Here is a 12,623-nt window from a genome sequence, read left to right as displayed (position 1 = left end):
TAATAGAAAGAGTGTTACCAAAGCTGCCTTTTATTTATTTCGTGTCAAAAGCATTGTACAACCAATACATTTCAAATAATGGAAATTAAAAAAAAGAAGAAATCACAAGCAACTAAATAGTTTTGGACCAAAAGCGGGCAACAGCAACTGCATTGTCTGTAGCTTTAAACAACTCCTCCTCCGTACATGAGGCAGGGCATTGTGGGCAAGCATACATATCAGGAGTTGTTTGTTCTGCTCCACAGTCACACAAGGTGGAGGATTCCTCCAGGTAGTGCCACTTTGCCAAGTTGTCTTTTGATCTGCCCACTCCGCTTCTGAGTCTGTTCAAGGACTTCCAAGTTGCCCATTCCTGGTTTGCCCCTGGAGGAAGACCCTCATGAGGGGCCATCCAGTTAGAATTGCCAGGTTTAGCTGCCCAGAGAGACACCTTTGCTGCTGCTGGAGGAACATCAAGAGGAGTGGTGGTTCTCATGAAGCCCTTCCTTGATTTGAGTCTGGTGGGAGGAGGGTGATAATCATGCAATGGGTGGCTTTCACAATGTTCGACCTTTTTTTGCTCACCGTTGGCAGCAACTTCCCGTCGCACGTCAGGAGGGGCAATGCCAGCTAACTTGTAGAGTTTATCAACAGGTGTAGGTTTAAGGCATCCTGTGATGATTCTGCATGTTTCATTCAGTGCTATGTCCACCTGCTTTGCATGGGCAGACTTGTGCCAAACAGGACAGGCATACTCTGCAGTTGAGAAAGACAAGGCCAGGGCTGAGGTTCTTATTACTTGTGGGTCTGCTCCCCATGCGCTGCCAGTCAGTTTCCGCAGGATGTTATTGCGTGCAGGTACTTTGTGCTTGGTGTTCATGCAGTGTTTCCTGTATGTTACTGTTCGATCTAAAGTGACACCAAGGTATTTAGGATGGAAACAGTGTTCGAGCTCTTGGCCTTCCCAAGTAACTTTCAGTTTCCTGTTGGCTTCGCGGTTACGTAGGTGGAAAGCACACACTTGTGTCTTGGCAGGGTTGGGCTTCAGGTGGTTCTCTTTGTAGTAGCTGGAGAGGTCTTTCAAGGCATTAGTGAGTTGCCTCTGATGTCGGTTTAAGAAGGTCCTCCATTGTGCATGTCGCAGGGATTAGGCTGCATTGTAGTAAGCGGTCTGTGGTTTGCTCTTCTCCACAGGCTTTTCTGTAATCCCTCCTTATTATTCAAGATATTTGCTTATCCAACGTTCTGTCGGCCCGTTTATGTTGGATAAGCGAGACTCTACTGTATTATTATTATTATCATCTGATTTGATAATCTGGATTAAATGGAAGTGTCGATTCAGCCTAGGACTCAGAGCAATGGGTTCAAATTACAGGAAAGGAGATTCCATCTGAACATTAAGAAGAACTTCCTGACTGTACAGGCAGTTCAACAATGGAACTCTCTGCCTTGGAGTGCGGTGGAAGCTCCTTCATTGGAGGCTTTTAAACAGAGGATGGATGGCCATCTGTTTTGGGTGGTTTGATTGTACTTTTCCTGCTTGGCAGAAGAGGGTCGGAGTGGATGGCCCTTTTGGTCTCTTCCACCTCTTATGATTTACCCACCATTAATGTGGTATAATAAAACAGAACAATACAATCTCTAAAATCAGAACACTAAATAAAGAACAACACTCTGAAAACAGGGGAATTCCACACAGGAAACAATCAGGGCCAGCTAACACCTCCCAACAAAGTATTCTGTGTGCACAACTACACACAGAGAGCTGCTGGTGTGCGTTTCACAACCAGTCTGTGCACTGGAAGGCCTTCTCTCGGGTGTGCAGCTTCTGGTGCGTCATGAGGATGTCCCTCCTGCCGAAGCTCTTCCCGCACACGAGACACTGGAAGGGCTTCTCCCCGGTGTGGGCTCTCTCGTGGATGACCAGGCAAGTCCGCTGGCTGAAGCTCTTTCCGCACTCAGAGCACTTGTAGGGCTTCTCCCCGGTGTGGGTCCGCCGGTGGGTCACCAGGAACTGTTTCCGGCTGAAGCTCCTCCCGCAGTCGGGGCACAGATAGGGTTTCTCCCCCGTGTGGGTTCTTTCATGTTTAATCAGGTCCGACTTGGAGATGAAGCCTTTGCCGCAGTGGGAGCAGATGTAGGGCTTCTCCCCTGTGTGGATCCTCTCGTGCTTAATAATGTACGACTTGCGGCTGAAGCTCTTCCCGCAGTAGGAGCAGGAGTAGGGCCTCTCCCCCGTGTGGGATCTTTGGTGCTCGATAAGCTCCGACCGCCACACAAAACTTTTCCCACATTCGGGGCATTTTTTCAAGCGCTCGTCTTGGATTATCGACTGGACTCCGACTCCTGCTGCGACTTGGGAATGACAACTCAATTCTCCCTTCTCCAGGCAGCTCTCTGAAGCTTCTCCTGAATTAGGGCTGTGGGAAACATTCCACACAACCCTTCCAAGCAGTATTTTGTGGGCTTCTGCTACTCCAGAATTGTCCGGATCCGTGTCATATGTTTGTTCGTCACCTGGCGGAAAGGGAGAAATCCAAACGCCAAAATCATTCTTGGACACAGATGAGAAGGAAAGACAATAAGGAAGGAAGGAATTCAAATCAGGTTGAAACAGCATCACTAGTTACCTGTCTATTTCCATGAAGAATTTATTTGCTTTTATTGTTGAAAAAGAAGCACAATCAGCCCTCACCATTCGCTGGGGTTATGGGCACAGGACTCCCATGAAAGAGAAAAAACTATGAATAAATTGATAGCTTCTAGGTCTCCCAGCATGGGTCAATTTCCACTAGAAAATGACCATAATAATTGCATTGGAGGAACTAGAGATGTCTAGGTAGGTGTCTTTTACAGAAATTTCTAAAGCCTCCAGCATTACTAGAGGTAGCTGACCACAGAATCATACTGAAAAGAACATTTAAAATCAAATCCATGAAAAACCTAATCCACAAAAGATTTAAATCCACAAATATGGAGGAATGAACAACTGTATCTTATTACATAGAGGATATGCATAGTCCTATATATATTCACACCGTGTTTCCCCGAAAATAAGACAGTGTCTTATATTAATTTTTGCTCCCAAAGATGCTCTAGGTCTTATTTTCAGGGGATGTCTTATTTTTCCATGAAAAAGAATTCACAGTTATTGTTGAACAAAAAAAAAGAACATTTATTATATACTATACAGTAGTTGTCATCACAAACCAGCATAACCAGACAAACTGAATCCTATCAAGAATTTCTTGTTACTACCATTATTTCCATGTACAACACTCTATGGTACGTACATTTACTGATCCTGCATGCTCTGGTGTTCTGTTCGGTGGGCATGCTTCCAAACAAAACCTTTGCTAGGTCTTACTTTCGGGGGAGGCCTTATATTCAGCAAAACTTCTACTAGGTCTTATTTTCTGGAGATGTCTTATTTTAGGGGAAACAGGATATTGCTGTAAAAGAAGCACAATCAGGCCTCCACATTCGCTGGGGTTATGGGCACAGGACTCCCATGAAAGTGAAAAAACTATGAATAAATTGATCGCTTCTAGGTCTTTCAGCATGGGTCAACTTCCACTAGAAAATGACCATATAATTGTATTGGAGGAACTAGAGATGTCTAGTAGGTGTCTTCTACAGAAATTTCTAAATCTCCAGCATTACAGGAGGTAGCTGACCACAGAATCATAATGAAAAGAACATTTTAAATCAAATTCATGAAAAACCTAATCCACAAAGATTTAAATCCACAAATATGGAGGAACGAATAACTGTATCTTATTACACAGAGGATATGCATAGTATACACACACACACACACACACATACATACATACATACATACATACACACAGTAGAGTCTCACTTATCCAAGCCTCGCTTATCCAAGCCTCTGGATAATCCAAGCCATTTTTGTAGTCAATGTTTTCAATATATCATGATATTTTGGTGCTAAATTCGTAAATACAGTAATTACTACATAACGTTACTGTGTATTGAACTACTTTTTCTGTCAAATTTGTTGTATAACATGAAGTTTAATTTGTAAAATCATAACCTAATTTGATGTTTAATAGGCTTTTCCTTAATCCCTCCTTATTATCCAAGATATTTGCTTATCCAAGTTTCTGCCGGCCCATTTAGCTTGGATAAGTGAGACTCTACTGTATGTGTGTGTGTATATATATATATATATATATATATATATATATATATAGAGAGAGAGAGAGAGAGAGAGAGAGAGAGAGAGAGAGAGAGAGAGAGAGAGAGAGAGAGAGAGTGACACTTTCTATATCAGGGGTCCCCAAACTAAGTCCGTGGGCCAGATGCGGCCCTCCAAATTCATTTACCTGGCCCCCGCTCTCATTTTTAGTCACAGGCTTGCCCAAAGTCTAAAATGACTTGAAGGCACACAACAACAACAATCTTAATTAACTTGACTATCTCATTAGCCAGAAGCAGGCCCACACATCCCATTGAAATCCTGATAGGTTTATGTCAGTTAAAATTGGGTTGTTGTATGTTTTCCGGGCTGTATGGCCATGTTCTAGAAGTATCCTCTCCTGACGTTTCACCCACATGTATGGCAGGCATCCTCAGAGGTTGTGTGTAGGTCAGTGTGAGCTCCCACCATCAGCCCTAGCTTCTGTTTCCTAGCAGTTCGAAAACAGCAATGTGAGTAGATAAGTAGATACTGCTTTAGCGGGGATGTAAAAAGCACCCAATGAAAAACATGCAGGCAAATTGATCAGGAAGTCATCCATAGATAACAGGCTCCTCAGTGTGGAAAATTGAACAACAACACCTCCCCATCGCCAAGTTTAACACAGCCTCCAGATGCCAAAGATGAAAAAAAGTGGGAATCCTTGCCACCGTCTATGTACTGTCTGTCTTTGATGTTAATTGTGTGATGGCAATGAATGTTTATTATGTATGTTTCTGTAATCTGCTCTGAGTCCTCCTGGGGAGATAGACTGGAATATAAAATATATTATTATTACAGTAGAGTCTCACTTATCCAACGTAAATGAGTGGGCAGAATGTTGGATAAGTGAATATGTTGGATAATGAGAGATTAAGGAAAAGCCTATTAAACATTAAATTAGGTTATGATTTTACAAATTAAGCACCAAAACATCATGTTATACAACAAATTTGACAGAAAAAGTAGTTCAATACACAGCAATGCTATGTAGTAATTACTGTATTTACGAATTTAGCACCAAAATATCATGATGTATTGAATACATTGACTACAAAAATGCGTTGGATAATCCAGAACGTTGGATAAGCGAGACTCTACTGTATTGTCGTCATCATCATTATTATATGATACGGAATAATAAAATCAAACTTACACCTTTTTCATCTGAAATCCTCTTTCCCTCCCACAAAAAAGGTAACAATAATAATTAAAAATTAAATAAAAATAAAAATTAAATGGACTTCCTATCTTCCCAACTGAAGACATTTAAATGTGAAGTTAATTATCTCACAATTGAACTAATACTAAATAAACTCTCCATTATTATCTTATAATTCAATTACTATTATACTTCATATTCAAATTCTGCAAGTAGCTTCACATTTTCTTTCTTTTGAATAAAAATCAGAAACAGTTACTGAGCCTCTAAAAATTATCTATAGATAATCCTTTTTATCATATCTGATAACCTATCTGTTTCTGCTATATTTAGCATCTCTCTATTTTCTCTGTATTTCCCCCTTTTTGGGTGTTCAGTGTTCCCGCTGCTGGAATCATATAATGTAATATTTTGAGATTCAAAGTTTTGGTCAGTTGCATTGCCAGACTCAAAAGCCGGAACTAGTTCTACTTTGGTTTTTAAATATTTCTTGAATTGATCCCTGAATTATCTTCCAGGCAGAAATTAAACAGCGGCGTCAAGCTTATCAAAAAGATGGTATCCTCATTATGAGACTGTCCATTCTAAGATCTGTTTTCCTTTGGCCATAACACCAAGGTGAAAACACGGGAAATGTCCAACGGAGATTATCTATGTTCTCCGTAGACTCACATTGCAGAGCCTAGAAATTCCGACAAGGAACCTTTTAATCACATACACAGAAGTCAAACCCACATATGTAAAAAGTTTGCCAGAACATCGTTTGAATCCTAAAAAACAAGGAAACAGGGACTGACCCATTGAGGCAGCAACTCTATCCTCGTCTTCCTCCTCCTCCTGTTTGATCTCCCCTAAGATGACCCTCTGCCAGGAGTCTGACGAAGCTTCATCTGTGTTCTGGAAACTGTCCCGCTCCTCTTTGAATGCTCCCAGCACCTGAAATGACAAACCAGGTCTCAGAAAGAAGAATGAACTGTCAGAGTAATTTGCAGCGCAGCAGTAGATGGAGTCAGTGGAACGCAGAACGAAGTGACATCCAGAGACTTTGGTAAAACTATATACAAAGTTTTACTGTACAAGACAAACAAACTTGCCGACAATAGACATAGGACTCTCACTCTAGGCAGACAGCATTCAACTGATGTAATCAGTAATGCACAAACACTTGTGTCTGGACACTCCCCAGTTCCAGCCACACATCAAGGTCAACACAGCTTCTTAGTAATTAACTCTTTCCAGACTATGTTACACTCTGGATGATGCAATCAGTATGCAATACAAACCAAGACACAAATTGCATTTAAACACTATCAATACACAAATCCCACATTAACATGAACTTTGCTGAGTGTGAAGGATTGGAAAAGAGATATTATCAGACCTAACGTCTCATCATCCTATCCCAGACTGGCTGGGGCTGATGGGAAATGGAGTCCAACCTCTATCAGAAGGAACACAAGGATGCAGGAGGGACTGGACACATAACCCCTAAACGGCCTTGAAGGGATAGGTTTCACTGTGCGATCCCCACTATTCATTTTATGGGCTAAAATTAAACTGAGACATGTTGGGTATCACAAAATCAAACTTCAAAGTCTACAGAATACACAATTCTTTGATTTTTGTAGGGAGGACCATTTATTTTGATTACCAATAATACCAATAATAATATATAATATATAATGGGGCCCCTGGTGGTGCAGTGTGTTAAAGCTCTGAGCTGCTGAACTTGTGGACCAACTTGTGGTTCAAATCCTGGGAGCGGAATGAGTGCCCACTGTTATCCCCAGCTCCTGCCAACCTAGCAGTTTGAAAACATGCAAATGCGAGTAGATCAATAGGTACCGCTCCAGCGGGAAGGTAACAGTGCTCCATGCAGTCATGCCGGCCACATGACCCTGGCGATGTCTACGGACAACGCCGGCTCTTCAGCTTAGGATCCAGGGTGTGGCAAGAGTCCTTTGTCACTGGGAAGCCAGCATTAATGTTTCAGTTAATCACCCTAATTAGCATTGGAAAGGTTTTGTCTCTTGCCACACCCTGGACTCTACACAGATATATATTCTTTCCTTTCCTTACTTAGTTTATCCATACCTCACAACCTCTGAGGATGCCTGCCATAGATGTAAGCCGCTCCGAGCCCTAGGGGAGTGGCGGCATATAAGTTTGAAAAATAATAATAATAATAAATTGAATAAATAAATAAATTTGACAGAAAAAGTAGTTCAATACGCAGTAATGCTATGTAGTAATTACTGTATTTAAAAATTTAGCACCAAAATATCACAATGTATTGAAAACATTGACTACAAAAATGCGTTGGATAATCCAGAACGTTGGATAAGTAAGTCTTGGATAAGTGAGACTCTACTGTAACTGTAACTGCAACATTAAGTGCTCAGGTCCAGCAATCAGATGTCATATACTAAGCTACATTCAGTGCCAGATCTCAAGAACTTCCCTTTAAACAACAAACAATCCCTGGCTATACCTCAAAACCTCTGAGGGTGCCTGCCATAGATGTGGGTGAAACGTCAGGAGAAAATAGTTCTGGAACATGGCCATACAGCCCGGAAAACACACAACAACCTCAGATCTGATACTGATCACCCGGCCATCTGGTGGGAGGGTTTTAATGGTGTCTTCTTGCACAGCCAAATGAGGTTGGGCTGAATGGCCCATGGGGTCTTTTCCAATTCTAAATGATCACACCCCGGTCTTGCAGCAGGAAACACCACCATCTCAGCCACTTTGGGTCTCCTTTCTGGGCTATACATAAACATGATACTAAAGAGCAGTGACAATCAATCTTCTCACCAGTTTTCCCTGCCCATCGTCCTCTTGGTGCCTCCGCAGAAAGTCCTCCGCCAGGGCCACGGCCTGGGAGCAGTGCTCCGGTCCCATCCTTCGGACCCAGCCCTGGACCTCGGCGGGCAGGGCAGCCAGGAACTGCTCCAGCACCACCAGTTCCACCATCTGCTCCTTGCTGTGCTTCTCGGGTCGCAACCAGAGGCGGCACAGCTCCCACAGGCAATTGCACACCTCTCGTGGGCTCTGGTCCTCCGTGAAGCCGAACTGCCGGAAACGCTGTCGCTGCCTCTCTGGGCTGGAAGCAATTGCCTCCTCCTCCAGGACCTCTTCCTTCACCTGGAAGGACTTGCTTTTCTCAGTGGCTCGGCTGTAGTCAGTCAACGGAGCTTCTTTGCAGACATCCGGCAGAAGACAGGCCATCTTCTTGCCTTTAAACCAATGGTCGGACTCCTAGATAAGAGAAACATGTTGCTGTAGCGCAGCTGGCTAGAAACCAGCTGCAATAAATCACTACTGACTGAGAGGTCATGAGTTCGAAGCCCGGGTCAGGTTAACCCCCCGACCATTAAATAGCCCGGCTTGCTGTTGACCTATGCAGCCCCGAAAGACAGTTGCATCTGTCAAGTAGGGAAATTTAGGTACGCTTTATGCAGGAGGCTAATTTAACTAATTTACAACATCATAAAACTGCCAGCAAAACACGACGAAAGGAATGAGGAAGTACAGCCACTAGTGGACGGTGAAGCAACAGCTCCCCCTGTGGCCGGAATCGTGAAGCTGGAAAAAAATGTTAAATGCCTCTGTGTCTGTCTATACTGTATGTTGTTTGTCTGTTGGCATTGAATGTTTGCCATATATGTGTTCATTATAATCCGCCCTGAGTCCCCTTCGGTGTGAGAAGGGCGGAATATAAATACTGTAATAAGTAAATAAATAAATAAATAAATAAAATATTGAGTTTTTTAGAATAATGGAAGAAAAAACTGATTCAGGTCCGTTCTACATTTCCCTATATCCCAGATTCTCTAAACTGGATTATATGAGTCTCCACTGCCAGATAATATGGGATAAGAAGATAATTTGGGATCAGATCCTGGGATATAGGGCAGTGTGGAAGGGGCCTTTGGATGGATCTACACAACCGTATAAAATCCAGATTATCTGATGGATTATACGGCAGTATAGATGCAGACCCCTTCTACACTGCCATATAATCCAGTTCAAAGCAGATAATCTGGATTTGATATGGCAGTATAGAAGAGGTCTCATGAAATTCAATTCAAAGCAGATCATCTGCATTATATGGCAGTGTAAAAGGGGCCTCAGCCTTCCTTGCCCAAAATACTTGCAGCTACTAGTGTTTCGGATTTCTTTTTCTTTTTTTCCAGGAATGAAACATCATGGAGATGCGACCTAAATCTGAACATGAAATTCACTGATGTTTCATATGCACCTTATGTGTTTTAATGATCTAATGTTTTTAATCTATGTTGAGCCACACACATCCCAAGCCTTTGGGAAAGGAAGCTAATAAATATATTTCTACTATAGCTATTATTATGATCATGACTATTATTATTGCACATAGAATTCTAGTTGGAAGAGACTGCATGGACCATCCTGTCCAATCCACAATCAAAGCACCCCCAAAAGATGGCCAACCAGACTCCGTTTAAAAGCCTGAAAGCCATTTTACACAGTATCTTAATAATTTTGTGCATGAAACAAAAGTTGTGTGCATTGAACTACTGGAAAACGTGGAGAAGAAGTGCTTTGGATTTGAGATAATTCAAAATTCTGGAATACTTGAATATATATCATGGTAGACCTCGGAGAGGGAACCAGGTCTAGACACTATATTCATTTAGACCCTGTCCATCTTCCATAAAGAACTAAAAACATGGATGTTCTGCTGTGCATTTGACTAGACCAGGGGCCGGATGCGGCCCTCCAAGGTCATTTACCTGGCCCCTGCCCTCACTGTTATAATATAATATTTTCATATCATTTTAAATAATATATTGTATTTACATATAACATTGATAATAATATTATAATGTTATACAATATAATACTAATACAAATACCATATAATAATATTAATTATATGTTATATATTACCTATATTACAGTATAGTGGTATAGTTCAATATAGTAATACATAATGCTAATATTGTGCTATGCTGATAATATAATATATTGTATGTACATACAGCTGCTCTGAGTCCCCTTCAGGGTGAGAAGGGCGGGATATAAATGTAATAAATAAATGTAGTAAATGAATAAATAAATAATTTTAGATTTAGACTCGCCCAAAGTCTGAAATGACTTGAAGGCACACAACAACAACAATCCTAATTCACTGGACTATCTCATTGGCCAGAAACAGGCCCACACTTCCCATTGAAATCCTGATAGGTTTATGCTGGTTACAATTGTTTTCATTTTTAAATATTGTATTGTTCTTTCATTGTTGTTGTTGTTGTTTTGCACTACAAATAAGACATGTGCAGTGTGCAAAGGAATTTGTTCGGGTTTTTTTCCAAATGATAATTCGGCCCCTCCACAGTCTGAAGGGTAGTGGACCGGCCCTCTGCTTAAAAAGTTTGAGGACCCCTGGACTAGACAATCCCCTAAATAATCTGGCTACAATTCGGACTTGAAATCTGTCTTTGCACTTTGCTATTATGCTCTACCCAAATATATTATTCCCCATCTTACACAGCTCACCCCTACTCATTGGACTTATGCACTTTATCCATTAGCCCTATGGCAGGGTACAAAAATAAAGTTGTTGTTGTTATTGTTATTGTTATTATTATTATTTCCAGGTGCATCTACACCAGGGGTCCTCAAACTTTTTAAGTGGAGGGCCGGTTCACAGTCTCTCAGACTGTTGGGGGGCCAGACTATGATGAAATAGTCCAAAATTAGGATTGTTGTTGTTGTGTGCCTTCAAGTCATTTCAGACTTAGGTCAACCCCAAGTCTAAAGTTTAGGACAGAGAGCAGGTCAATGACCATGGGCCTTAGTTTGGGGACTCCTGATCTACACTGTGGAATTAACTCCCAGGAGCCCCTGGCATTGAACCTTTGCAGTTAAAAGTGGTGTCAAACTGCATTCATTCCACAGTGTAGATGCACCCTTACAGTTTCATATACAGTACCCACAACCAGAAGATTATTTTACCAAGCAGTGCCCCACCTTCCAGCTTCCTTCCCAGGCAGAGAGAGACACTCCTTTCCGCTCCTGATCTGGGCGCGTGGGAAAATTCAAAGGCCACTTTCCCACGGAAGTGGAACAGAAAAAGGACGCCCCCTTTTAGTCCTCCACGGCTCAGCGTTGCTGCCAGAAAGTCCTCCCTTCCTCCACTAGGAATCTGGACTCGATGGCTTTAACTCTTTGGAGGCTTTGAAGCATAGAGACTGCACCTTCTGTACCAGACATGTGCAAACTTGGGCCCTCCAGGTGTTTTGGACTTCAACTCCCACAATTCCTAACAGCCGGTAGGCTCTTAGGAATGGTGGGAGTTGAAGTCCAAAACACCTGGAGGGCCCAAGTTTGCCCAGGCCTGTTCTAGAGTGTAGAATGAATGCTGATGTGTTATTGCCCCTACCTTATTTTCCATCCTCATTGCTATGATACTTCATCTTGTTGATGGGAAGTTTCCCACCAGAGTGGAAATCATCTATCGGACAGAATGGCAAGCTATTCAATCTCAACAGACTGAAAGCCAAAACCCAGGTCACAACATCCGTTAAAGAATTCCAATACGCCAATGATAACATAGTCTGTGCGTATTCAGAAGACCTACAAGCCATTCTAAACATCTTTGCAGAAGCATATGAGAAGCTCAGCTTCTCACTGAACACCGAGAAAACCAAAGTGCTCTTCCAAGCAGTTGCTTAGCTAATTACAGATCCACCTAAACCGCAAAGGCGCTACTGAAATCTGGATACGCTACATCCACGGCATTTCCTGCATCTAGCCAGTTTGTAACTTTATCGAAAAAAAGAGATCAGATTAGACTGGCATGACTTGTTTTTGATAAATCCATGTTGACTATTAGCAATAACCACATTCGTTTCTAATGTTTGCACACCACTTGCTTAATTATCTTTTCCAGAATCTTTCTAGGTCCCCTAGCAAATGTTATCTTCTTTTAATTCATGTACAGTAGAGTCTCACTTATCCAACATAAACGGGCCGGCAGAACGCTGGATAAGCGAATATGTTGGATAATAAGGAGACATTAAGGAAAAGCCTATTAAACATCAAATTAGGTTATGATTTTACAAATTAAGCACCAAAACATCATGTTATACAACAAATTTGACAGAAGTAGTTCAATACGCAGTAATGCTATGTAGTAATTACTGTATTTACAAATTTAGCACCAAAATATCACGATGTATTGAAAACATTGACTACAAAAATGCATTGGATAATCCAGAACGTTGGATAAGTGAG

The 12,623-nt window shown here is 41.7% G+C and overlaps 1 protein-coding gene across 2 annotated transcripts; it reads right to left on the bottom strand.

Annotated features, from left to right (window-relative positions):
- Positions 1-14: 14 nt before the first annotated feature.
- Positions 15-11,517, bottom strand: LOC107982512 (zinc finger and SCAN domain-containing protein 31). Of its 2 annotated transcripts, none has more exons than XM_062973557.1 (4): positions 11,358-11,517; positions 8,160-8,603; positions 6,140-6,278; positions 15-2,496 (listed from the first exon to the last, which is right to left on the bottom strand). In XM_062973557.1, the coding sequence occupies exons 2-4, from the start codon at positions 8,571-8,573 to the stop codon at positions 1,760-1,762; spliced, it is 1,290 nt and encodes a 429-aa protein (XP_062829627.1). In that variant the 5' UTR covers positions 8,574-8,603; positions 11,358-11,517; the 3' UTR covers positions 15-1,759. The 2 variants fall into 2 exon arrangements, with proteins under 2 accessions (XP_062829627.1, XP_062829628.1); XM_062973558.1 differs by having other exon boundaries at positions 11,343-11,513.
- Between the last annotated feature and the right edge of the window lie 1,106 nt (positions 11,518-12,623).

The sequence above is a fragment of the Anolis carolinensis genome, chromosome 2 (assembly GCF_035594765.1).
Source record: "Anolis carolinensis isolate JA03-04 chromosome 2, rAnoCar3.1.pri, whole genome shotgun sequence".
NCBI lineage: Eukaryota > Metazoa > Chordata > Lepidosauria > Squamata > Dactyloidae > Anolis > Anolis carolinensis.
The sequence above is the reverse complement of the archived record's forward strand: the minus strand, read 5'-3'. Positions and strand labels throughout refer to the sequence as shown.